The sequence below is a fragment of the Oncorhynchus gorbuscha genome, linkage group LG01, assembly GCF_021184085.1.
Source record: "Oncorhynchus gorbuscha isolate QuinsamMale2020 ecotype Even-year linkage group LG01, OgorEven_v1.0, whole genome shotgun sequence".
In the NCBI taxonomy this organism is placed as follows: domain Eukaryota; kingdom Metazoa; phylum Chordata; class Actinopteri; order Salmoniformes; family Salmonidae; genus Oncorhynchus; species Oncorhynchus gorbuscha.
The window spans coordinates 91,459,419-91,487,033 of NC_060173.1; the positions used below are offsets into that span (position 1 = coordinate 91,459,419).

The 27,615-nt window shown below is 43.5% G+C and overlaps 1 protein-coding gene across 1 annotated transcript in view; it reads right to left on the reverse strand.

Annotated features, from left to right (window-relative positions):
- The window catches only part of LOC124045860 (vang-like protein 1), a 66,170-nt gene that overhangs the window by 25,301 nt on the left and 13,254 nt on the right, over positions 1-27,615 (reverse strand). The window contains exons 2-4 of the mRNA XM_046365602.1: positions 20,388-20,631; positions 19,803-19,977; positions 2,053-2,484 (exon numbers count right to left, since the gene is read on the reverse strand). Of these exons, the coding sequence (XP_046221558.1) occupies positions 2,053-2,484; positions 19,803-19,977; positions 20,388-20,440 (660 nt within the window). The 5' untranslated portion in view covers positions 20,441-20,631. The remainder of the gene's footprint in view (positions 1-2,052; positions 2,485-19,802; positions 19,978-20,387; positions 20,632-27,615) is intronic.

A 27,615-nucleotide genomic window follows, 5' to 3' on the forward strand; every position in this document is an offset into this window, starting at 1 on the left:
TCAATCTCACACAAATCATCAAGGAACTCACCAGGTACAACCCTAACTCTGTAAGCAAGGGCACCCTCATAGACGTCATCCTGACCAACTGGCCCTCCAAATACACCTCCGCTGTCCTCAACCAGGATCTCAACGACCACTGCCTCATTGCCTGTATCCGCTACGGTGCCGCAGTCAAACGACCACCCCTCATCACTGTCAAACGCTCCCTAAAACACTTCTGTGAGCAGGCCTTTCTAATCGACCTGGCCCGGGTATCCTGGAAGGACATTGACCTCATCCCGTCAGTTGAGGATGCCTGGTCATTCTTTAAAAGTAACTTCCTCACCATTTTAGATAAGCATGCTCCGTTCAAAAAATGCAGAACTAAGAACAGATACAGCCCTTGGTTCACTCCAGACCTGACTGCCCTCGACCAAGCTGCCAAGCTTACCCTAGTAAAACTGACTATCCTACCGATCCTCGACTTCGGCGATGTCATCTACAAAATTGCTTCCAACACTCTACTCAGCAAACTGGATGCAGTTTATCACAGTGCCATCCGTTTTGTCACTAAAGCACCTTATACTACCCACCACTGCTACTTGTATGCTCTAGTCGGCTGGCCCTCGCTACATATTCGTCGCCAGACCCACTGGCTCCAGGTCATCTACAAGACCATGCTAGGTAAAGCTCCGCCTTATCTCAGTTCACTGGTCACGATGGCAACACCCATCCGTAGCACGCGCTCCAGCAGGTGTATCTCACTGATCATCCCTAAAGCCAACACCTCATTCGGCCGCCTTTCGTTCCAGTACTCTGCTGCCTGTGACTGGAACGAATTGCAAAAATCGCTGAAGTTGGAGACTTATCTCCCTCACCAACTTCAAACATCATCTATTGGTTAATAGCCCACCCATTTTCACCAACCTCATCCCCACAGTTTTTATTTATTTACTTTTCTGCTCTTTTGCACACCAATATCATGTAATACCTGTACATGATCATCTGATCATTTATCACTCCAGTGTTAATCTGCAATATTGTAATTATTCGCCTACCTCCTCATGCCTTTTGCACACATTGTATATAGACTCCCCTTTTTTTCTACTGTGTTATTGACTTGTTAATTGTTTACTCCATGCGTAACTCTGTTGTCTGTTCACACTGCTATGCTTTATCTTGGCCAGGTCGCAGTTGCAAATGAGAACTTGTTCTCAACTAGCCTACCTGGTTAAAAAAAGGTGAAATAAAAAAGAAAAAAAATATTCCCCCTCAGGAGACTGAAAAGATTTGGCATGGGTCTTCAGATTCTCAAAAGTTGTACTATCGAGAGCATGGTTCAACTGGTTGCATCACCGCCTGATATGGCAACTGCTTGGCCTCTGACCGCAAGGCATTACAGAGGGTAGTGCGAACAGCCCAGTACATCACTGGGGCTAAGCTTCCTGCCAACCAGGACCTCTATACCAGGAGGTGTCAGAGGAAGGCCCTAAAAATTGCCAAAGACTCCAGCCATCCTAGTCATAGACCATTCTCTCTGCTACCGCACGGCAAGCGGTACCGGAGGACCAAGTCTAGGTCCAAAAGGTTAATTAACAGCTTCTACCCCCATGCTATAAGACTCCTGAACAGCTAATCAAATGGCTACCTGGACTATTTGCATTGCCCCCCCTCCCAATTTTTACGCTGCTGCTACTCTCTGTTTATTGTCTATGCACAGTCACTTTACCTCTACCTACATGTACATATTACTTCAATTACCTCAACTACCTGGTGCCCCCACACATCGACTCTGTACCGACATCCCCTGTATATAGCTTCGCTACCATTATTTGATTGTTGCTCTTTAACTATTTGTTATTTTTCTATTTTCTTCTTCTTATTGTTTTTATTTTATTTTTTACTTCAGTTTATTTTAGTAAATACATTAACACTTATTTTTTTTAAACTGCATTGTTGGTTAAGGGCTTGTAAGTAAGCATTTCACTGTACGTCTACACCTGTTGTATTTGGTGCATGTGACAAATACAATTTGATTTACACACACGCACGTTTATGAAACATACACACCTGTGAGTCGAGGATGCGGACCCCATAGAACAGCCAGTAGGAGATTGTGAGCAGCAGTGTGAGCATGGCCAGGAGGGCTCGGTACACACACACCCTGGGCAGGCTGGCACGGGCCTGGCGCAGGAAGATCGCCCACACAGCTAGCAGAAGGATGAGAAGTTTACAGGACACAGAGAGGAAGAGGCCCTCGCAGGCTGAGCCACAGGCCTGCAGCCTGGCCGGCCACAGCACCGCCGGGAGGACCAGGAAGGCCAGGGGGGTGGCCAGGACCAGTAGCCCCACACAGAGGCCCAGAGCTAGGGGAGCGTAACGCCGACAGCCCTGCCCCAGGCTGTCCTCTGACCTCTTCCCCAGACCAACCACCTCCTCTTGGGATAGACTAAGCTCTGAGGTGCCAGTCACCGCCGTGGTGGTTTCCCCCCAGTTATCATCCTAAAAGAGAAAGGGGAGGGAGATAGAGGACAGAGAGAAGGAGAGAGAAGAGATTAAAATGTAGCATATGGTTGATAGCACAGACACATCCAGAGAAGAGAGGTGGAGGAAGAGTGAGAGAGGAAGAGAGTGAAAACAGAAGATGGAAAAGGAAAGGAATAGTCTCTGTGGAGGGATGTGAGAGACAAACCAAAGTAACAAATACACACTAGTTGATAGATACACATAAATGCTGGTTTTATTCCATTCTCTGTCTCTGCTACACACAAAGACAGACAGACTAGAGATACACTGACTAAATCCCTTGAGGTTTACCGCAAACATCCCATCCGTCATTCTATTTAAAGAAGCATTCGGTTTTCCTGGGGTTCTGTGTTATTGTGACAGGCTTTCAGCTCCCCACTGATCCACATAGAGGAAGACAGTACACATTCAGACTGCTCATCATGACCAGGTAGGGATGACGCACGCACGCACGCACGCACGCACGCACGCACGCACGCACGCACACACACACACACACCACAATAAGGCTCATGTTATGCAGGTCTAGCATTGCAAATTAAGAGTCAAATCTCCTCTTCCTGCTCAGGATGGAGATTAAACATAAATGTTCCATAAGAGGAAGGTGCACAGCGAGAGACTGATTAAAGACCTGTCTGCCGAAGAGAGCATCTCTTACTGCCAGTTATTCAGCTATTTATTATCTTGCTCTCTCTATCTCCCTGGTAAGCAGCTGGGAACAGTGTGTGTGTGTGTGTGTGTGTGTATTCCATTCCATGAGAAGTAGATTGGAATACTGTAGCCACCTTCTTCTGTCAGATCACATACACTTACCCACATGACCCTAAAACTTTATCCCTTTGCCAGATGGACACGACACCTGATGTGCCATTCGAAAATTACACTGAAAGAGACCGGGACAGAATGAGGTAAGGAAAAGGAAATCCTCAGTGTGATTGCTGAGTAACAGCCACTTAATAACCCTCTGTGGTTCACTGTTTTTGCCTATACACCATCATCCCCTTCCTTTAAATTCAACTTGCCAAACAGGAGATGAGTGGGGGGTGAACAAGAGGGGGTGAGAAAGACACAAAATGATGGAGGGAGCGACAGAGAATGGAGATAAACATTAACCTGGTGACCCCTATTTGAGAGTGATGGGTCAGCTCTTTTAAAATAATCTGTACGCTAGAACTGCCAAAACGGCCAATCCGACCATTTTCAGTTTTGTAATTTCAATAACTTAATTTCACTAAAAACCTTGAACCCACCTGTCCCTGACTTTTCCTAAATGTGTGTATTTTAAACTTGATCAGTACTTTCAGACAAATAACAAATATAACAAAAAAATACAAACTTTCAGCATTTTATCCTCAAAGCACCATGATGGTCATTTGACCATATGCATATTTAACAGGAGAATAGCTGAGCCTTGAGAGGAGCACCAATAGCCACCAGTCTAATAAATCCATTCAACTAGAAAAGTCAGGTCTCATTGGACCCCTTTTTGGTTGTGTTTATGGTAACATTAGTATACCAAAATGTACATATTTGAAAGAACATACACATTTTCATTTGTTCATGTTACTGTGCAGGCTTTACGTAAAAACAAAAAAAGCACCAAAAACTGTATTTAAAGTGGAAAAATCTATTTCATTGGTGGAGTGCCTTTGTTACAACTATGAAACAAAAGAATGTGCATTGTAACACAGTAAAATATCATTTTTTATAAACGACAAAACAAATAAATACCCAAACTGCCAGACACCCGGTCAATGAAGAAAATATCAGTAGTCTAAACATCAGTGTAGGCGCCAAGCAGTGCTTGTGAATAGTGAAAATCAGCACAAACGCAATAATTGCATTATAATGAATATAAGGGTTGTAAATATGACATCTGTTAAAAAGTCTATTATTGTCAGTTATTGGTCACATTATCTGTGGCCTCACTCATATTTACAGTATGGTGTGAGTCTTCAAGCAACAGTTGGATCTCATGTAGCGGTTATCCCTTGTCCTAACAGTCACCACAAGTCTTTGTCACTTTCACTTGATTGCAACAATTCGCTTGCCGCTTGAAACCGGTGTCGTGGGTTCTGTTGCGAGCGCATCTGCCCACCTTACAGTTTTTCCTCCATGGGAGCTCTGCGCAATTTGGCTTGCGCAACAGCTCACGTGGAATCTTTTCTGCTGCCTTGGCCCTCACTCACGTAGCCCGTGTGCCAGACTCATGATGAAAGGCCACAGAGGGTCCTCATGAATGGGGTCCTCTCTGATGAACTGACCCTGAACACAAGAGTGTGTCCTTTCACCATTGTGGTTCTCCATCTACACTAATGAGATGAAGATCCAAGGAAACAACGTGAGCCTTTTCAAGTACACGGACGACATGGCTCTGTTGGGACTCTGATGCTAATGTCATTTTAAACAGACCAACAACCTCCAAGAAGGATGCCGGTCAAGTGCCCTCCACATCAATGTGAGAAAGAAACTAAGGAGCTTGCCAATGTCCCAGCTACTATCTCTGAATGACCAATCAGTGGAGGTGGTTGAGCATTTCAAATACCTACGGACACAAATTTATAACATGTTCAGTTTCACAGAGAATGCAGACTGTATTTTTTTTTTTAAAGCAAGTCAGCACCTGTTTTTAATCAGTAAATTGAAGGGGTTTGTGGTCAGTAAGGATGTTCTGGAGAGGGTGTACAGAAGCTTGGTGGAGAGCATCCTCACGTTCAATATGACAGTCTGGTATGGTAGTCTGAGCGTGGGGAGCAAAAGGAAAATCTGACCAAAATAGTAAACACAGCCAGCAAAGTAATTGGTCAACCACAGGCACAGTTGACCAGTCTTTTCCACAAGGCAACCATAAAGAAGACACTGGCTGTCATTGGCTACCCCTCCCACCCTCTAAACCCTCAGTTGGAGATGCTTCCCTCTTGCCGGCGCTTCAGAATGCCATGGCCAAGAAGAACGTGTTCAAACATTAATTTGTTCCTTGTGCTGTTGGACTACTAAATACAATGTAAATTGCATCAGTATATTCTATATTTATCTATCCAGTGCAGTTGGGACAGCGGTCATTTGTGAGTAAATGTAGCAATGTCCTCTATGTTTTTAGTGTATGCAATAGGATGGACTAGTATGTGATCCTTTCAATGGAAGGTGACGCCAAAGGAAAACGTCTGTTCTGGATGGACAATGAAGTTGGGCAGCCTAGTGGTTAGAGCGTTGGACTAGTAACCGAAAGGTTGCAAGTTCAAATCCCCGAGCTTGCAAGGTACACATCTGTCGTTCTGCCCCTGAACAGGCAGTTACCCACAGTTCCTAGGCCATCATTGAAAATAAGAATTTGTTCTTAACTGACATGCCTAGTTAAATAAAGGTAAAATAAAAAATATATTAAAAAAATCTATTCGACTCCCTCCTGCTCATGGATGTTGTTCATGCACTGATTGAACAACACGTGTGCGTTTATAGCAGCCAAATCAAGCATGTTGTAGCAGCGAGTTCATCCTTTCACCAAGTACACCCATGCCATCTGATCCAAAACATTATCCGACACTCGCTCACTTGCTGCCTGGTATGGATCCATTCCCAGATATGGAAAGCCAATCAGCAGGAATCAGGATAATAATCCTCATAGATGTCACAATCCACTCTTCCCCGCCATCTTAGTCATTTTCATCTTGTAGAAACTCTAACACAGCATGCATATCCATTCGTCTTGGTCTTGCCATTGTAAATTACACATACTCTCACTGTGTAGCCTACTCCAAGTAGGCCTAGAATAGACTAATCAGACTGCTTGGATTTGGTGGACTGATATAGGGTACACTGTTTTGAGATTATACACTGGTGTTAAAATGGCACCGAACAAATCAAATCAAATCAAATTTATTTATATAGCCCTTCGTACATCAGCTGATATCTCAAAGTGCTGTACAGAAACCCAGCCTAAAACCCCAAACAGCAAACAATGCAGGTGTAAAAGCACGGTGGCTAGGAAAACTCAAGAAGGCAGACATTTGATATGTCCCCAACCGATTCGTTTTTTGTTTGTTTATTTGCAACTTATATTTGTTACTAATTATTTGTACATAATTTTGCCGCTACCGTCTCTTATGACTGAAAATAACTTCTGGACATCAGGACTGCAATTACTCTCCGCATACTGGCAGATTCCTTTAACGAGTCTGACGAGCACGATGCAAGTGATATACTGCTTTCTCTGGAATAAGCCCAAATCCCTGTGATCTGTGTGAAGAGAAAGCGGATAAAAATGGGCCGGAGGGCAGGCCGCCTTTTGAGAATTTGTAGGCGATCGAATCAACCCCCACTTCCTTCCATTCTGCTAGCAAACGTGCAATCTTTGGACAATGAAATAGATGACCTACGTGGAGGATTAAACTACCAACGGGACATTCAAAACTGTAATATCTTATGCTTCACGGAGTTGTGGCTGAACGATGACACTAACAACATATAGCTTGGCTGGTTATACGTTGCACCGGCAAGATAGAACAGCTGCGTCTGTTAACCTGTTAAGCCTACCCCTGTTTACTGCCCCTTCTGGAGGAATTGGGTACCCATATAAAACAGGATACATTTTTGTCAAAAGTTGCTAATATATGCATATAAAAAATATTATCGAATAGAAAACACTCTAAAGCTTCTAAAACCGTTTAAATTGTGTCTCTGTGTAAAGCAGAAGTCTCAGGCATGCATTCTCCCAAAGTCTCTCTTGTCATGGAAAAAGTTGGCCCAACTTTGACGTCATCGTATACGCCTTCCCAAACAACTACCGCTCTGGGAACAGTCTGTACATGTTCAGCGCGAAGCCTGCTTTCAATGGGGCTTCTCATTGTGAGAATCGCGCGCTCACGAGACGTTGAGTGCCGAAAGGTCTCGGTCACGCGAAAAAAAAGTGTACGATTATGCACGCTCTGCTCCGGTGAAGTCTTTTCTTCAGGATCGATTAAAAGACGTGTGTGTTTCGCTTCGTCCTCACAATTGCTGTACACCTTTATAACATGTTAAAGCTTAATTATGAACATAGTTTGACAAGTTTACTCGACATATAATATATATTTTCGACGTTTTGGTGCGCATCCACTTGAATTTTGCCTACATTTCGACCGAATGTGGCTATTTTGAGAACCGAAAGACGCAGACTTGAAAACTAAACGCTGTTTTGGTAAGTATAATCCCTTCCAGGTCTTTTGATGGAAGAACAGCAAAGGTAAGGGAATATTTATGTGTTAATCTTGGGTTTCTGTCGACTCCAAGATAGAGGCATAATGATACATTTGGAGCGCCGACTCCTAGTATAGGCTAGTGAACGCTACCTGTAACGTTAAAAATAAATGTAACACAGCGATTGCATTTAGAAGAAGTGTATCTTCCTATACATATGTAAAACATGCATATTTAGTCAAAGTTTATGATGTGTATTCCTTGTTAGCTGACGTTATCTGCCGGAGCTATTTCATTTCTCCTGACATTTTAGTAGCATTTTTTGAACGATGCATCATTGTAAACAGAGATTTATGGATATATATTGCAGATTATTGAAAATAAAAATGAATGTACTGTGTAACATGTTATATTACTGTCATCTGATGAAGATTTCAAAAGGTTAGTGAAATGATTTTTTTTTAAATCCTGCGTTTGTTGATTGCATATTTTTTCCTACTTGGCTATGCTAATGAGCTATGTCTGCGGTGGTGGTTTGACATAAATATGTGCTATGTTTTCGCCGTAAAACATTTTAGAAATCTTACTTGTTGCCTGGATTCACAACGAGTGTAGCTTTAATTCAATACCCTGCATGTGTATTTTAATGAACGTTTGAGTTTTAACTAATACTATTAGCATTTAGCGTAGCGCATTTGCATTTCCAGAGCTCTAGATGGGACGCCTGCGTGCCAGGTAGGAGCAAGAGGTTAAGACAAGGAGCGGCGGACTATGTATTTTTGTAAATAACAGCTGGTGCACGATATCTAAGGATGTCTCGAGCACTTGCTCGCCTGAGGTAGAGTATCTCATGATAAACTGTAGACCACACTACCTACCTCGAGATTTTTAATCTGTATTTTTCATAGCTGTTTACATACTACCACAGTCAGAATGAGAATTGAAGGAGAATTGAATGAGCTGTATTCTGCCATAAGCAAACAAGAAAATGCTCACCCAGAGGCGGCACTCCTAGTAGCTAGGGACCTTAATGCAGGGAAACTTAAATCCATTTGACCAAATTTCTATCAACTTGTTAAATGTGCAACCAGAGGACAAAAATTAAATTAAAATAAACTCTAGACCAGCTTTACTTCACACACAGAGATGCGTACAAAGCTCTCCCTCGCCCTCCATTTGGCAAATCTGACCATAATTATATCCTCATGATTCCTGCTTACAAGCAAAAAATTAAAGCAGGAAGCACCAGTGACTAGATCAATAAAAATAAAAAAAAGTTCAGATGAAGCAGATGCTAACCTACAGGACTGTTTTGCTAGTACAGACTGGAATATGTTCCGGGATTCCTCCGATGGCATTGAGGAGTACACCACATCAGTCATTGACTTCATCAATAAGTGCATCGATGACGTAGTCCCCACAGTGACCGCACATACATACCCCAACCAGAAGCCATGGATTACAGGCAACATCCGCACTGAGCTAATGGTTAGAGCTGCTGCTTTCAAGGAGTGGGACTCTAACCCGGAAGCTTATAAGAAATCTCGCTATGCCCTCCGACGAACCATCAAACAGGCAAAGCGTCAATACAGGACTACGGTCGATTCGTACTACACCGGCTCTGACACTCGTTGAATGTGGCAAGGCTTGCAAACCATTATAGACTACAAAGGGAAGCACAGCCGAGAGCTGTCCAGTGACACAAGCCTACCAGACGAGCTAAATTACTTTATGCTCACTTGGAGGCAAATAACACTGAAGCATGCATTTAAGCACCAGCTGTTCCGGAAGACTGTGTGATCACTCTCTCAGCAGCTGATGTGAGTAAGACCATCAAACAGGTCAACATTCACAAGGCCACAGGGCCAGACGGATTACCAGGACGTGTACTGCAAGTATACACTGACCAACTGGCAAATGTCTTCACTGACATTTTCAACCTCTCACTGTTCGAGTCTGTAATACCAACATGTTTTAAGCAGACTACCTTGTGCCTGTGCACAAGAACCCGAAGGTAACCTGCCTAAATGACAACCGACCCATAGCACTCACGCCTGTAGCCAGAGCAGCATACAGTAGATGGTATCGAGTACAGTATATACATATGAGATGAGTGTGTAGACAAAGTAACAAAATGGCATAGTTAAAGTGGCTAGTGATACATGTGTTACATAAGGATGCAGTCGATGATGTAGAGTACAGTATATACATATGCATATGATATGAATAATGTAGGGTAAGTAACATTATATAAGGTAGCATTGTTTAAAGTGGCTAGTGATATATTTACATCATTTCCCATCAATTCCCATTATTAAAATGGCTGGAGTTGGGTCAGTGTCAATGACAGTGTGTTGGCAGCAGCCACTCAATGTTAGTGGTGGCTGTTTAACAGTCTGATGGCCTTGAGATAGAAGCTGTTTTTCAGTCTCTCGGTCCCAGCTTTGATGCACCTGTACTGACCTCGCCTTCTGGATGATAGCGGGGTGAACAGGCAGTGGTTCGGGTGGTTGATGTCCTTGATGATCTTTATGGCCTTCCTGTAACAACGGGTGGTGTAGGTGTCCTGGAGGGCAGGTAGTTTGCCCCCGGTGATGCGTTGTGCAGTCCTCACTACCCTCTGGAGAGCCTTACGGTTGAGGGCGGAGCAGTTGCCGTACCAGGCGGTGATACAGCCCGCCAGGATGCTCTCGATTGTGCATCTGTAGAAGTTTGTGAGTGCTTTTGGTGACAAGCCGAATTTCTTCAGCCTCCTGAGGTTGAATAGGCGCTGCTGCGCCTTCTTCACGACGCTGTCAGTGTGAGTGAACCAATTCAGTTTGTCTGTGATGTGTATGCCGAGGAACTTAAAACTAGCTACCCTCTCCACTACTGTTCCATCGATGTGGATAGGGGGGTGTCCCCTCTGCTGTTTCCTGAAGTCCACAATCATCTCCTTAGTTTTGTTGACGTTGAGTGTGAGGTTATTTTCCTGACACCACACTCCGAGGGCCCTCACCTCCTCCCTGTAGGCCGTCTCGTCGTTGTTGGTAATCAAGCCTACCACTGTTGTGTCGTCCGCAAACTTGATGATTGAGTTGGAGCGTGCGTGGCCACGCAGTCGTGAGTGAACAGGGAGTACAGGAGAGGGCTCAGAACGCACCCTTGTGGGGCCCCCGTGTTGAGGATCAGCGGGGAGGAGATGTTGTTGCCTACCCTCACCACCTGGGGGCGGCCCGTCAGGAAGTCCAGTACCCAGTTGCAGAGGGCGGGGTCGAGACCCAGGGTCTCGAGCTTGATGACGAGCTTGGAGGGTACTATGGTGTTGAATGCCGAGCTGTAGTCGATGAACAGCATTCTCACATAGGTATTCCTCTTGTCCAGGTGGGTTAGGGCAGTGTGCAGTGTGGTTGAGATTGCATCGTCTGTGGACCTATTTGGGCGGTAAGCAAATTGGAGTGGGTCTAGGGTGTCAGGTAGGGTGGAGGTGATATGGTCCTTGACTAGTCTCTCAAAGCACTTCATGATGACGGAAGTGAGTGCTACGGGGCAGTAGTCGTTTAGCTCAGTTACCTTAGCTTTCTTGGGAACAGGAACAATGGTGGCCCTCTTGAAGCATGTGGGAACAGCAGACTGGTATAGGGATTGATTGAATATGTCCGTAAACACACCGGCCAGCTGGTCTGCGCATGCTCTGAGGGCGCGGCTGGGGATGCCGTCTGGGCCTGCAGCCTTGCGAGGGTTAACACGTTTAAATGTCTTACTCACCTCGGCTGCAGTGAAGGAGAGACCGCATGTTTCCGTTGCAGGCCGTGTCAGTGGCACTGTATTGTCCTCAAAGCGGGCAAAAAAGTTATTTAGTCTGCCTGGGAGCAAGACATCCTGGTCCGTGACTGGGCTGGATTTCATCTTGTAGTCCATGATTGACTGTAGACCCTGCCACATGCCTCTTGTGTCTGAGCCATTGAATTGAAATTCCACTTTGTCTCTGTACTGACGCTTAGCTTGTTTAATAGCCTTGCGGAGGGAATAGCTGCACTGTTTGTATTCAGTCATGTTGCCAGACACCTTGCCCTGATTAAAAGCAGTGGTTCGCGCTTTCAGTTTCACGCGAATGCTGCCATCAATACACGGTTTCTGGTTAGGGAATGTTTTTATCGTTGCTATGGGAACGACATCTTCGACGCACGTTCTAATGAACTCGCACACCGAATCAGCGTATTCGTCAATATTTCCATCTGACACAATACGAAACATGTCCCAGTCCACGTGATGGAAGCATTCTTGGAGTGTAGAGTCAGCTTGGTCTGACCAGCGTTGGACAGACCTCAGCGTGGGAGCCTCTTGTTTTCATTTCTGCCTGTAGGCAGGGATCAGCAAAATGGAGTCGTGGTCAGCTTTTCCGAAAGGGGGGGCGGGGCAGGGCCTTATATGCGTCGCGGAAGTTAGAGTAACAATGATCCAAGGTTTTACCACCCCTGGTTGCGCAATCGATATGCTGATAAAATTTAGGGAGTCTTGTTTTCAGATTGGCTTTGTTAAAATCCCCAGCTACAATGAATGCAGCCTCCGGATAAATGGTTTCCAGTTTGCAAAGAGTTAAATAAAGTTCGTTCAGAGCCATCGATGTGTCTGCTTGGGGGGGGGGGGGTATATACGGCTGTGATTATAATCGAAGAGAATTCTCTTGGAAGATAATGCGGTCTATATTTGATTGTGAGGAATTCTAAAATCAGGTGAACAGAAGGATTTGAGTTCCTGTATGTTTCCTTCATCACACCATGTCCCGTTAGTCATGAGGCATACGCCCCCGCCACTCTTCTTACCAGAGAGACGTTTGTTTCTGTCCGTGCGATGCGTGGAGAAACCCGTTGGCTGCACCGCCCTGGATAGAGTCTTTCCAGTAAGCCATGTTTCCGTAAAGCAGAGAACGTTGCAGTCTCTGATGTCCCTCTGGAATGCCACCCTTGCTCGGATTTCATCAACCTTGTTGTCGAGAGACTGGACATTAGCAAGAAGAATGCTGGGAAGTGGTGCGCGATGTGCCCTTTTTCGGAGTCTGACCAGAACACCGCCGCGTTTCCCTCTTTTTCGGAGTCGTTTCCTTGGGTCGCTGCATGCGATCCATTCCGTTGTCCTGTTTGTAAGGCAGAACACAGGATCCGCATCGCGGAAAACATATTCTTGGTCGTACTGATGGTGAGTTGACGCTGATCTTATATTCAGTAGTGGCAGAAACCAAACTATTGGGAGTGCAGCTAGACAACTGCTTATCATGGTCGTCTCAAATAACTAATCTATGTAAAAAAAAAAAGTTAAACATCATGCATAATCAGAAGGATAGCTAAATATGTACCAGGAAAGATTATTAAGCAAATAACCCAAGCATTAATTGAGATTCAGGTGAACTACTGTTCGGTGGTCTGGGGAAATGCATCATCAAGTGAAGTTAGGAGGCAGCAGAATGCACCGAATAAAGCAGCAAGGATTGTTTTAAGGTGGAGACACAACGACGTTACTACAACGCATCCAATTGACCACCAGAGGCATTATTCAAAGGACAAAGGACTCGGTTTGGCAACATAGCCTTCCATCTACCAACAACCTACCGAAGCGCAGCTCAGAGAAAATATTTATTGCATTTTCCTTTTCCAAATGGGCAGTAATTTAGAACGCATAAGATACTGTATTTTCGATAGCACAGCTTCTGCCTTTGTCCCTCAGTCTTCCCGCTCTTTCACTCAAACCCAGCCCCTTTTCTTTTGTGTAACCAGCTGTCGTATCTGTTCCGTATCTGTTTCTTGAGCGTGGCTGAGGTGCACCCATGACCAGATTGCATAGCGGAGAAGGTATGGTGGGATTCGAAATGGTCGGTAATCTGTTTGTTGACTTGGCTTTCGAAGACATTAGAAAGGCAGGGTAGGATAGATATAGGTCTGTAGCAGTTTGGGTCAAGAGTGTCCCACCCCTTTGAAGAGGGGGACGACCGCAGCTGCTTTCCAATCTTTGGGAATCTCAGACGACACAAAAGAGGTTGAAAAGGCTAGTAATAGGGGTTGCAACAACTTCGGCAGAATGGGCCAAAATACCAGCAACAGTGTGAAAACCTTGTGAAGACTTACAGAAAACATTTGACCTCTGTCATTGCCAACAAAGGGTATATAACAAAGTATTGAGATAAACTTTTGTTATTGACCAAATACTTATTTTCCACCGTAATTTGCAAATAAATTCATTAAAAATCCTACAATGTGATTTTCAGGATTTTTTTCTCATTTTGTCTGTCATAGTTGAAGTGTACCTACGATGAAAATTACAGGCTTCTCTCATCTTTTTAAGTGGGAGAACTTGCACAATTGGTGGCTGACTAAATACTTTTTTGCCCCACTGTATATTGGTTTCTAGCTTCCCTGAAAAGTTGCATATCACGGGGGCTGTTCAATGCTAATGCAGAAGGCCATAGGATATTTTTGTGTTGATTAAGGGCAGTCTGGTTCTAAATTTCTTGAATTGGGCATGCTTATTTAACTTATTCGATATAGGGAGCGCTCATTTAATTTTTGGATTAAAAAACGTTCCCGTTTTAAACAAGATATTTTGTCACGAAAAGATGCTCGACTATGCATATAATTGACAGCTTTGGAAAGAAAACACTGACGTTTCCAAATCTGCAAAGATATTATCTGTGAGTGCCACAGAACTGATGCAACTGATTTCTCCTACACAAATAATATTTTTGGAAAAACTGAACATTTGCTATGTAACTGAGAGTCTCCTCATTGAAAACATCCGAAGTTCTTCAAAGGTAAATTATTTTATTTGAATGCTTTTCTTGTTTTTGTGAAAATGTTGCCTGCTGAATGCTAGGCTTAATGCTATGCTAGCTATCAATACTCTTACACAAATGCTTGTGTAGCTATGGTTGAAAAGCATATTTTGAAAATCTGAGATGACAGTGTTGTTAACAAAAGGCTACGCTTGTGATCCAATATATTTATTTAATTTCATTTGCGATTTTCATGAATAGTTAACGTTGCGTTATGGTAATGAGCTTGAGGCTATAATTACGCTCCCGGATACGGGATTGCTCGACGCAACAGGTTAAGATGGTGAGGATTTTAAAATAACCAGGCATCCTCTACTGACGGGATGAGGTCAATATCCTTCCAGGATACCCCGGCCAGGTCGATTAGAAAGGCCTGAGAGCGTTAAGCATTAAGTTCGCCGATGACACAACAGTGGTAGGCATGATCACCGACAATGACAAGACAGCCTATAGGGAGGAGGTAAGAGACCTGGATGTGTGGTGCAAGGATAACAACCTCTCCCTCAACATGATCAAGACAAAGGAGATGATTGTGGGCTACAGGAACAAGAGGACTGAGCAGCCCCCATTCTCATTGATGGGGCTGCAGTGGAGCAGGTTGAGAGTTTCAAGTTCCTAGGTGTCCACATTACCAACAAACTAACATGGTCCAAGCACACCAAGACAGTCGTGAAGAGAGCACGACAACGCCTATTCCCCCTCGGGAGAGTGAAAAGATTTGGCATGGGTCCTCAGATCCTCAAAAGGTTCTGCTGCTGCACCCTCGAGAGCATTGCCTGGTATGACAACTGCTTGGCCTCCTTCCGCAGGCACTACAGAGGGTAGTGCGAATGGCCCAGTATATCACTTGGGCCAAGCTTCCTGCCATCCAGGATCTCTATACTAGGCGGTGTCAGAAGAAGGCCCTAAAAATTGTCAAAGACTCTAGCCACCCTAGTCATAGACTGTTCTCTCTGTTACCGCAGGGCAAGAGGTACCGGAACATCAAGTCTAGGTCCAAGAGGCTTCTAAACAGCTTCTACCCCCAAGCCATAAGACTCGTGAACATCTAATCAAATGGCTACCCAGACTATTTGCATTTCCCCCCACCCCACTCTTTTACACATGCTGCTACTCTCTGTTGTTATCATCTATGCATAGTCACTTTAATAACTCTAACTTCATGTACATATTACCTCAACTAACCGGTGCCCCCGCACATTGACTCTGTACTGGTATCCCCCCCTATATATTTTTAAACTGCATTGTTAGTTAGGGGCTCGTAGTAAGTAAGCATTTCACTGTAAGGTCTACACCTGTTGTATTTGATCTGAACAAAAATATAAACATGCAACAATTTCAAAGATTTTACTGAGTTGCAGTTCATATAAAATAAATCAGTCAATTGAAATAAATTCATTAGGCCCTTGTCTATGAATTTCACATGACTGGGAATGATAGTCTAGTCTAGTCGGTGACCACCATTTGCCTAATTTAAGTGGTTCCATGTGGCTCAGTAGATAGAGCATGGTACTTGCAATGCCAGGTTTGTAGGTTCGATTCCCACGGGGGACCAGTACGAATGAAAATGTGTGCACTTACTGTAAGTCACTCTGGATAAGAGCTTCTGCTAAATGACTAAAATGTATTGCAACATCTCCTTCGCATAGAGTTGATCAAGCTGTTGATTTTGGCTTGTGGAATGTTGTCCCACTCCTCTTCAATGGCTGTGCGAAGTTGCTGGATACTAGCAAGAACTGGAACACGCTGTCGTACACGACAATCCAGAGCATCCCAAACATGCTCAAGGGGGTGACATGTCTGGTAAGTATGTAGGCCATGGAAGAACTGGGACATTTTCAGATTCCAGGAATTTTGTACAGATCCCTTGAGACATTGTGCTGTGCATCATCATGCTGAAACATGAGGTGATGGAAGAATGGCACAACTCAGGATCTCATCATGGCATCTCTGTGCTTTCAAATTGCCATTGATAAAATGCAATTGTGTTCGTTGCCCGTAGCTTATGCCTGCCCATACCATCCCCATCACCACCATGGGGCACTCTGTTCACAACAGCAAACGACGCTGAACTGCAGTCAGTTCAAGATCCCGATGAAGAGCATGCAGATGAGCTTCCCTGAGACAGTTTCTGTCAGTTTGTGAAGAAATTCTTCAGCTGTCCCGGTGGCTGGTCTCAGACGGTCCCGCAGGTGAAGAAGCCGGATGTGGTGGTCCTGGGCTGGCGTGGTTACACATGGTTTGTGGATAATTTTGTTTTGTTTTAAGCCACATCTATTATAATAATAATAAGTGAAATTAGTTTCAATATAGTTTAGGTGTAGTTTGGACAGGCCAGCAACTGTTGTTTTGCAGTCAGAAAATACACTATCTTGTTATTTTAGTATTTACAGTCCATGTGCTTCTGGATCAATCAATACATTTTCTCATTTGCATTTGGTGTCCTGAGGAATCTTAGAACCTATTTTAACACAATACATGCATTCATTTAGCAATTTATTATTTATTAAGGAATATTTATATAATTGAAATATCAACGGTCAGAATGACCAACATTGCCATTCTAGTAGTTATGGAATTCTGGGGCTCTGAGTGTTAATCACACCTACAAACTATTAGATCATATAACTCTGTCCTGTCTGATGTCTCCCATTGTTACATACATTATCTTAATGTGCTCTCACTCTTCTCCATGTTAAAGATCAGTGAACACGGCCTATATATTATCTAACATCTCTTAAAGCATGGTACATATAACTAATGAGCCTCTCTGTAGCAATGGTAGAGCAAATGCAGGCTAAACGCTCTTCATTTACACTCTGTGGCTTAATCCCACAGATTCACTCAAAACTAATCAAAATGTACCATGTTATACAGACCGAAAGGCAGAGAAGCAGAGAAGAGGGGGCAGAGGAGGACAGAGACACAGTTAGAGAAACAGACACACAAAGAGAGAGGGAAAGAGAGAGGGAAAGAGAGAGGGAAAGAGAGAGGGAAAGAGAGAGGGAAAGAGAGAGGGAAAGAGAGAGGGAAAGAGAGAGGGAAAGAGAGAGGGAAAGAGAGAGAGAAAGAGAGAGGGAAAGAGAGGGAAAGAGAGGGAAAGAGAGAGGGAAAGAGAGAGGGAAAGAGAGGGAAAGAGAGAGGGAAAGAGAGAGAGAAAGAGAGAGAGAAAGAGAGAGAGAAAGAGAGAGAGAAAGAGAGAGGGAAAGAGAGAGGGAAAGAGAGAGGGAAAGAGAGAGGGAAAGAGAGAGGGAAAGAGAGAGGGAAAGAGAGGGAAAGAGAGAGAGATGGGTGGTGTTTGATGCGTGCTTTGCAGCCCTGTCCTCTGGTGGAGAGTGAATATAGATAGTATTCAGAGCCCTGGTTAGGCCTGTTACACACTATAATATGACACTAAACACAACAACACACACTAACACTGACTGACTAACAGGCTTCGCTCACAGACACATACAGTAACTTACTAACCCAACACACAAAAGAGCTTTACTGGTATGACTGGAGGTTATTCTGACGTGTGTGTGTGTGTTTCACATTGGTATACTGGGAAAAAGAACAATGACATTCAGTGGCACACAAAGGAACCTCACTGGTACAGCTAGAGGTTTGTCTGACATTTGTACTGTATTTGTGTGTGTATGTTTGCGAGGCCAAAAGGACAAAAGAGCAAAGACATTCCCAATTCTATTTGTTTCCGCTACTTCCAAAAGCCTCAGCCCTGCATCATGTGACACACTGCCAGGTGAAGTAGATTAGCAGGCCTGTTAGAGGCCAATGCCAACCCCATAGCCTTCAGGCACAAAACAACAGTACCATGACACAGAACACAGCCTTATGACATTCTTTTCACCCGACAGACATTCACTGTTGGCAACCTCTCTATGAATCACACACAGACACTGACAGTACACACTACTCACAGACACACACACACACACACATCCTTAGATCATAGGCATGCATGGATTATCCATATCAGCTTTCCTTAAGAGTGGTGTTTGGCTGCATGCTAAAGCTAATCTCAGCCTACAGTATGCGAATTCCTCTGTGCCAGATTATATTAGCATTAGCCATATCCATTTGAAAGAGCAGTGCTCTTAAAGCAGTGGCAGAGATGGGTGGGTGCCATTTGGAAGCACTGCACTGTAATGGCAATGTGATATGATTACAGATGACCTTTTACACTAGTTGGTAGACAGTGGCTGAACAACATTGCAGACAATGGGTCTGTAAGCCACAAGCTTACAATGACACCACAAATGTGGAATGTTTGCAGCACGCTAGACCGAGTCAAACATCCAAATACAAGGAGACATGGAATGAGACAGACAGACAGACGGCTAGACAGACAGACACTGTTTGTAGCTGTATAAATGTAAGCAGTGCTTCGGTAATGCAGCTGAGATGTCGCTGGTACTGCCCTACTTGCTGCATAGACCATTGATGCACGTGCAGGCTCATAAATGCTTTATGCATCCACACACACACTTCACGCAGGACCTTCCACTTACAAAGTCAAGTAGGTCAGAGAGTATGTGAATGGAGCCCAGGGCACGAGACAGAGTATACTCCTCCTAACATAACTATCACCATTTCGCTCTTTATCTATCTCTCTCCCTCCCCCTCTCTCTGCAGCAGTCTCCTTCACTTGATCCATCTACCTCTATAGCCAGTCTCTAGCCTTCTGACTCTAGCTTCAATAGCCCAGAGCTAAATCTCAACCCCATTGTCAGAGCATCTAAATCATAGGCTTGCTTCCAGAGATAACCATATGTGGATTTAAATCAAGACACATTCTGACCCACATACAGAATTATTACACATAGAACCACATTACTACACACACACACACACACACACACACACACACACACACACACACACACACACACACACACACACACACACACACACACACACACACACACACACACACACACACACACACACACACACACACACACACACACACACACACACACACATACACACACACAATAACAAAGAATGGGAAATATCATTTGCACAGGCCAAGGGGAGATTTGCAAATCCTCTGACCTATTTGGCCCCTAGTCACCATAGTGACTATGACCTGTCACTATGGTGATTATGATGGGCCCAGATGTTTGAGTTTAAAACAGCATGGTGCGCGAGTCAGCTGGTTCCCTGCTTGACTCTGCGAGAAGGAGATTGGTTGGGAGATGGCTTCTGTACAGGGTTCCTGTAAGCAAGTGCTGCACTGTACAGTATAGTTATGTAGGGATTTTTGAATCTCTCAGGCATGGTTTGTGTGAGTTTTGATTTGTTGGGTTACCTGGAGGCTTGGAGCCTCGTCTCCAGCCACGGAGCTGGGGACTTCTAGCAGGGGCTCGCTGTTGTGGTTGGGGGAGGCCTGAGTGGGCCCGTAGGGGCTGTTGATGATTACAGACCGCTCTGACCGGCTGCTGTCCTTACTGCTGAGCTTACGCCGCTCACGCCGACTCTGCTCCCTACACACACACACACACACACACACAGTAATAATATGGCAACGAACAAGTGGATGAGGGAGGAGAGGAAAGCCCAATCCCTCCTAATTAGTCTCTCACACTCCCCATTTCATTTACAGAACAAGTCAGAGTGAAACTTTTTTTCCAACAACTGTCATGAGGCTGGGCTTAAATTAAAAAGTAATACACAGTGGAGACAAACAGCATTCAGTTGCTCTGCGGCAGATATAGACATAAGCATCCCTCTGATGGTACAGACAGGCCTGCATCTGAACACACCCATTGGCAACTTGACCTTACATCCGCTTGGGTGTGTGTGTGTGTGTGTGCGCGTGTGAGTGAGTGAGTGAGTGAGGAGTGTGAGAGCGGAGAGAGATAGAAGACAGAGAGGAAGTCAACTGAGCTCTTACCCATGTCTGTTCGATCTGTTGGAGTAGCCAGAGTGGGTGGACTCGGTGTCCATGGTAACGCTGTTCAGAACAAGCGATTGGCCAGGTGTCTGAGGAGGGTGCCTGGGTGTGATGCAGGAGGGTGATGGTGGTCTGATGCAGGAAGAGATGGGTTAACTAACTAAACAGACTGGCAGCAGACTGAAGACGTCAGGGACCTACATTGACAACAACCCTGTAGAGGTCCTTTAGTCGACACATTGACCTGTGATAGAGAGCAGAGAGAGAGAGAGGTCTGTCATCAATAAATAAAAAAATACAGCTCAGTTCTGTGCTTGCTATCAGAGGCCTATTCACAAAATTCACCACAGGTAAAGCTTAAAGGAAGGCAAATGTAGGAGTTAAGTGCCAGCCTGTATCTGTTGAAACTTAAGAGGCTAGCATGTTACAGTGATAGACAGACTGGGAGACAGAATATTAAGAGAGGTATTCTCCATTTCATTGTTATTAAAGCTATAATAGGTGATGTGAGGAGTACGGTAAAGGATGACAGACAGGATGATGTGTAACCCAATCCCATCATCATCATTGGGGATGGTATTTAACAACAGTGGACCCCATCATTCTTAAATGGAAGAAGTTTGGAACCGCCAAGACTCTTTCTAGAGCTGGCCGCCCGGCCAAACTGAGCAATCAGGGGAGAAGGACCTTGTTCAGGGAAGTGACCAGGAACCTGATGGTCACTATGACTGAGTGGAGATGGGAGAACCTTCCAGAAGGTCAACCATCTCTGCAGCACTCCACCAATCAGGCCTTTATGGTAGAGTGGCCAGACAAAAGCTACTCCTCAGTAAAAGGCACATGACAACCTGTTTGGAGTTCAAAAGTTTGGAGTCACTTCGAAATGTACTTGTTTTTTTAAAGAAAAGCACATTTTCTGTCCATTAAAATATCAAATTGATCAGAAATGCAGTGGACATTGTTAATGTTGTAAATGACTATTGTAGTTGGAAACGGCAGATTATTTTTATTTTTATGGAATATCTACATAGGCGTACAGAGGTCCATTATCAGCAACCATCACTCCTTTGTTCCAATGGCACGTTGTGTTAGTTAATCCAAGTTTATCATTTTAAAATACTATTTGATCATTAGAAGACCCTTTTGCAATTATTTTAGCACAGCTGAAAACTGTTGTTCTGCTTAAAGAAGCAATAAAACTGGCCTTCTTTAAACTAGTTGAGTATCTGGAGCATTAGTATCTGTGGGTAAGATTACAGACTCAAAATGGCCAGAAACAAAGAACTTTCTTCTGAAACTCATCAATCTATTCTTGTTCTGAGAAATGAAGGCTATTACATGCGAGAAGTTGCCAAGAAACTGAAGATCTCATACAACACTGTGTACTACTCATTCAAAAATAAAGACATTTCTAAGTGACCCCAAACGGTAGTGTACATATAAACACACAGACAGCGCATGACAACATGGTTGTGGGCAGGATATAGAAGAGTCAACAGGCTCAGCATACTGCAGACATACTGTAACTGTCTATGTGTATGTGTTTGAGTGTGAGTCATTGAGCACGTCTTGCCCCTTCTTTCTCACTCCTCAAAACTGGAGGCAGCAGCCACTTACTATAACCCTCCAACCCCCTTCCCCCAGCTCTGGCGTGATTCATGCTCCAGACAGGGGTCTTTAGTCTTTCCTCCCCGTCATGTGTGACTCTTCTTCTCTACTGGAACTATCTGTCCCCATGCAGCTGCCCCGACAACTCCGTGACAATCACCTCCACTCGTCTCAGGATTATGGAAATATCACTATGCTTATAAATTATCTCCCTGACCAATGGTACACATCATCACCCAAATAGCACACTCGGCAAATTAGCATGCAAACCCACAGTGTTTATGGCGATTCCTCTATGTGTGGATATCTGTTCTCGGGTCCTTGAGTAACACAGTGCATATGATATCATGACTACTGTATGGGATGCAATGCCAAGCCCAATGTCCAGCTCAATAAATCATTTGAAGAATGAAGTGTTACCCATGTTTTTAGCATGTGGCTAGCTGAGGAATGTAAGGACTCCAGATATATGATACAGTGAATGCAGCTGAAAGCATCTGCAGTAGCTGTCTGTAAGCTAAGAATAATGAGGGCTTCTACTTTCTAAATAAAAACACAAGCACACCAGAAATTCTCTGGGAAATGCATGAATGAGTCAAAAAGGTGAGGGACGACTCACACGCACACATAAACACCCCCTCTGGGGCTAACTTTAATCCAGTATCAAATTCTAACCCCGGTGTGAAGGAGAGAGAGCACCCAGAATGGAAGTGTCTACTGTTGCCTTGGTAACAAATGGAAGCATAAGGCTCCCTGTGGTTGCAATAATCATTGTATGCAATTGACATTACATGCAGCATTCAATCCTGTCATACACCACATCATGGTTTCATAAATGATTTGTTTATCCAAACGTTTGGTAATTGTAACAGACATAATGCTGGCTGTACAATTTAGCTAGCTAGCAAGCTACTCAAGCTAGCGATTCATGTTGGACATTTCCAGTTGAAACCAGAGTATGTGAGTGGAGCGTGCCCAATTTGACTAGGGCGCGGAGGTTTCCCAAAGGCTGGAGCTTCTGCCTTCTCGTACACTCCTAATCAAGGTGACTTACAAAGATGATGAGGAGCAAGAGAAGGAGTGTGGTGATGTCGTGTGGAGTCTGAAAAGACATGTATCCCAAAAGCATAATGGTGTACTACATGCACATGCTAACAGAACGGAACAAGGTTGGTAGCTAAATAAGTGTCATTGTAGCAAAGTATTTTTAAACAAAAAAATCTGATCTCTTAAAATGTGTTAATTTTCATTATATTATTTATACAATAGGCTATCATTGATTTTGTCCCAATAGGCCTGACATATGACCTATTTGTTTGATAGGGTTATTGTGCCTAATAATCTTTAGTCCTACCTATAGACAAAAAAACTCTGCATCCCTGCCCAGCCTGGCAAAAGTGGCCCGGAGGATGTTTAGCATCCCCAGAAGTACTGCAAGCTCGGAGAGGGAACTGAATTCTCCTCTGCTGGCCTGCTCTCCAGGCACCATCGCATGAGTCTGAAGCCACAGACTCTGGCCAAACTCTAAAAGTGAATTCAAAAAGGCACTGTAGACGGAGTCTAATAAGGCATTTTTTGTTTCATGTTTATTTAATTCTAAGTAAGTCACAGCCTACAGTTGAAGTCAGAAGTTTACATACACTTAGGTTGGAGCCATTAAAACTCATTTTCAACCACTCCACAAATTTCTTGTTAACAAACTATAGTTTTGGCAAGTCGGTTAGGACATCTACTTTGTGCATGACACAAGTAATGTGTCAAGGTATTGGAGTGGCCATCACAAAGCCCTGACCTCAATCCTATAGAAAATTTGTGGACAGAACTGAAAAAGCATGTGCGAGCAAGAAGGCCTACAAACCTGACTCTGTTACACCAGCTCTGTCAGGAGGAATGGGCCAAAATTCACCCAACTTATTGTGGGAAGCTTGTGGAAGGCTATCCGAAACATTTGACTCAAGTAAAACAATTTAAAGGCAATGCTACCAAATACTAATTGAGTTTATGTAAACTTCTGACCCACTGGGAATGTGATGAAAGAAATAAAAGCTGACATAAATCGTTCTCTACTATTATTCTGACATTACATTCTTAAAATAAAGTGGTGATCCTAACTGACCTAAAACAGGGAATTTGTACTCTGATTAAATGTCAGGAATTGTGAAAAACTAAGTTTAAATGTATGTATGTCAACTTCCGACCTCAAATGTATATGCGCAACTTTTACCATAATGATTTAATATAACAAAATGCTGTTTAAATGCTGAGCGCTTAATGTTCCTGCCAGCCTAGTGTGTCGCACTTTCAAATGCTTCACAATTTACAGTATTTATTTTTTGACTATAGCCTTGAAATAATTTAAATAATATAGCCTAAATAAATCATTTTCGTTCAATCTCTGGCTCCTGACTTATTTAGAGAGTGTTTATTTGCTGTTTAATACGACGTAGTTTATTTGAAATGATGAGCACTTCTTACAATCACCTTTTCATGTTGTTTACTAAAATACTTTTCATTAAAATCATGTGGTTGAGTTTCAATACTTCAAAACCAAATGGTAGGTCGAGGTAGTCAAAAATATGGGTGTTGGTTAAATGGTGATTTTAATGAATAACTAGCTAACCAACAACTGTAACTACGTATATGAGAGACAAGTACTCATTGTGCACCTTTATTTATATTTATGTATGGCCTCACGAGTGGCACAGCTATCTAAGGCACTAATACAGACCCGGGTTCAATCCTAGGCTGTGTCACAGCCAGCCGTGCTCGGGAGACCCATGAGGCGGCACACTATTAGCTCAGTGTCGTCCGGGTTAGAGGAGGGTTTGGTCGGCCGGGATTTCCTTGTCCCATCGCACTCTAGCGACTCCTTGTGTTGGGCCAGGCGCCTGCAAGCTAGCTGACTTTAGTCGCCAGTTTCCTCCGACACATTGGTGCGGCTAGCTTCCGGGTTAAGTGAGCAGGGTCAAGAAGCAGTGTGGTTTGGCAGAGTCCTGTTTCGGAGGATGCATGGCTCTCGCCCTTCACCTCTCCTGAGTCCGTAGGGGAGTTGCAGCGATGGGACAAGACTAACTACCAATTGGATGACAAAATTGGGGAGAAAAAAGGAGTAAAAAGTACCAAAAACTATAAATAAATAATAAAGCAAAAAAACAAAAATATATACTTGATTTATGTATTAAATGTATATGGTCGACTAAATATAGTTGCATATAAAATCTATTGTTGTGCACGCGTCAGTTTTGTTGCCAAACAACCAATCCGTCTTTTCTGCTCACTGATTGGACATTGCATACAGTCAGTTGCTTGAAATAGGGTTGAATTCCATCTTGTGCGATGACATGCAACTAGGTTGCAGGCAAGTTTTGGGGGGTGAAACGGAGCAACATAGATTGCATCCAGATTGCCTCTCTGACAACGTCACACGAAGCAAAGAGAGAAAGAGCAGAGGAAGGCACATTGAGTGCAATGAATCATAGGCTTAAGAGTACCTTCTCATATTCATCATTCTCACATCATCCCCTTTCTCTCTCACACACCACAAATATGAGGCTTTAACCCCTGGAGTGCTAATGTCCCCACGTGTGTGTGTGTGTATGTGCAGTGGTATGTGCGGCAGCCCTCTCCCTCGGAGCAGTCATCCGAGTTGTAAACATAGAGACATAGCCAACCAGGTCATGTGGAAAATCACAGCCTATGGGCAACACAAACTATCAGTTACAAACCAACACATTAAACACTGAACACGAATACAGCCTACTGAAATAACAATGTGTGTGACAACTGCCGGGGGGAGGACTGGTCTAACTGGAGGTGTCAAAACAAATTCACCCCACTACCCAACATAAAACTTTTTTTTTTACCCCTTATACGGTAAAAAATAATAATAATAATAATCAGGCAAACCCTCACCCTCATAGAATAAAATAACAATAACTGTAGCAACCCTGTCTGTATAAATGTGGATGTTGACTTGACTACTTCAGCATGGTTTTGTGGCACACAGGGCTACGGGCCAGGATGTTGAGGGTTCGCCGACCACAACAGACTAGCTCACTCACAATCAGAGCCAGTTGCAGACAATGATCAACTAGGGAAATCACATTTTGATGTCATATTTATAATTATATAAAATACATGCCATTATTTCCCCCTAACAGGTTTATGTGCCAATGCACCACACACAACCAATAAGCAATGCATTACCGCATACAGATTACCGACTTCAAGCGCTTTCATCATGGTTTGAGTTTTCAACATCACAATCAAATAGAGTATGTCAATCTCGACAAACAGAAAATACATCCACTCTCTACTCAGTATCAAAGGCTTGGCAATCTCCCGAAGGTCATTAACTTTTTTGGTGTTTTGTAACAGATGTCTCTTTCATCGAATGGCCGATTTCGACATTTTGTTATGTTAGGGACGGAATTCAAAATCGATTTTCTTCTCAACCATCTACACACAATACCCCATAATTACAAAGTCAAAACATGTTTTTAGAAATGTTTGAAAATGAAATACAGATAACTAATTTACATAAGTATTCACACCCCTGACTCAATACTTTATACTTTGTAGAAGCACCTTTGGCAGTGATTACAGCCGTCTTTCTGGGAAAGTCTAAGTGCATTCCACATCTGGATTATGCAATATTTTCCCATTATTCTTTTCCAAATTATTTAAGCTCTGTCAAAGTGGTTGTTGATCATTCCTAGACAACAATTTTCAGGTCTTGCCACAGATTTCCAAGAAGATTCAAGTCAAAACTGTAACTCGGCCACTCAGGAACATTCACAGTCTTCTTGGTAAGAAACTGCAGTGTAGATTTGGCCTTGTGTTTTAGCTTATTGTCCTGCTGAAAGGTGAATTCATCTCCCAGTGTCTGGTGGAAAGCCGATTGAACCAGGTTTTGAGCGTTCAGCAGCCAACAAGTGCTCAGCATGTGGGAACTGCTTCAAGACTGTTAGGAAAGCCTTCCAGGTGAAGCTGGTTCAGGGAATGCCAAGTGTGTGCAAAGTTGTCATCAAGGCAAACTTTGAAGAATTTCTTTAACACTTTTTTGGTTATTAAATGATTGCATAGTTTTGATGTCTTCACTATTAATCTAGAAAATAGTACAAATAAAGAAAAACCCTGAAATGAGTAGGTGTGTCCAAACTTTTGACTGGTACTGTATACTAAATAATGTGTGTGTGAAATTCGCTTAGATTTAGAATGGACCATTATCATGGGAAAAATACATATCTATGCACTTAAATAGAGAATGGAGGACAGGTTTGCCGTGGTTCATTTTCATGCCAGCCAAGTATGCTATACTCCTGTTTTAAAGATAAACAATGTGATTAATATTAGGAAAGTTGAGAAATAAATATAGTAGGCATAGCCCCCTCTTTTTAGTAGAGGCCATCACTGTTTTTTCACCTATTGCATAGCCTATAGAAATATTGCGCAACATGAGCCCTCAAGAAGTGTTTGATTCGATTTTCGATTACATTTGCATTGATGTCAAAGTGATTAGAGGGACAATAGCGTGCCGAGTACCAGGTAGGTAGCAAGTTATGTAGGCAACTAATGACCAACAGCAGCATCAGAGCTTGGAGAAGCTTAATTATACGTG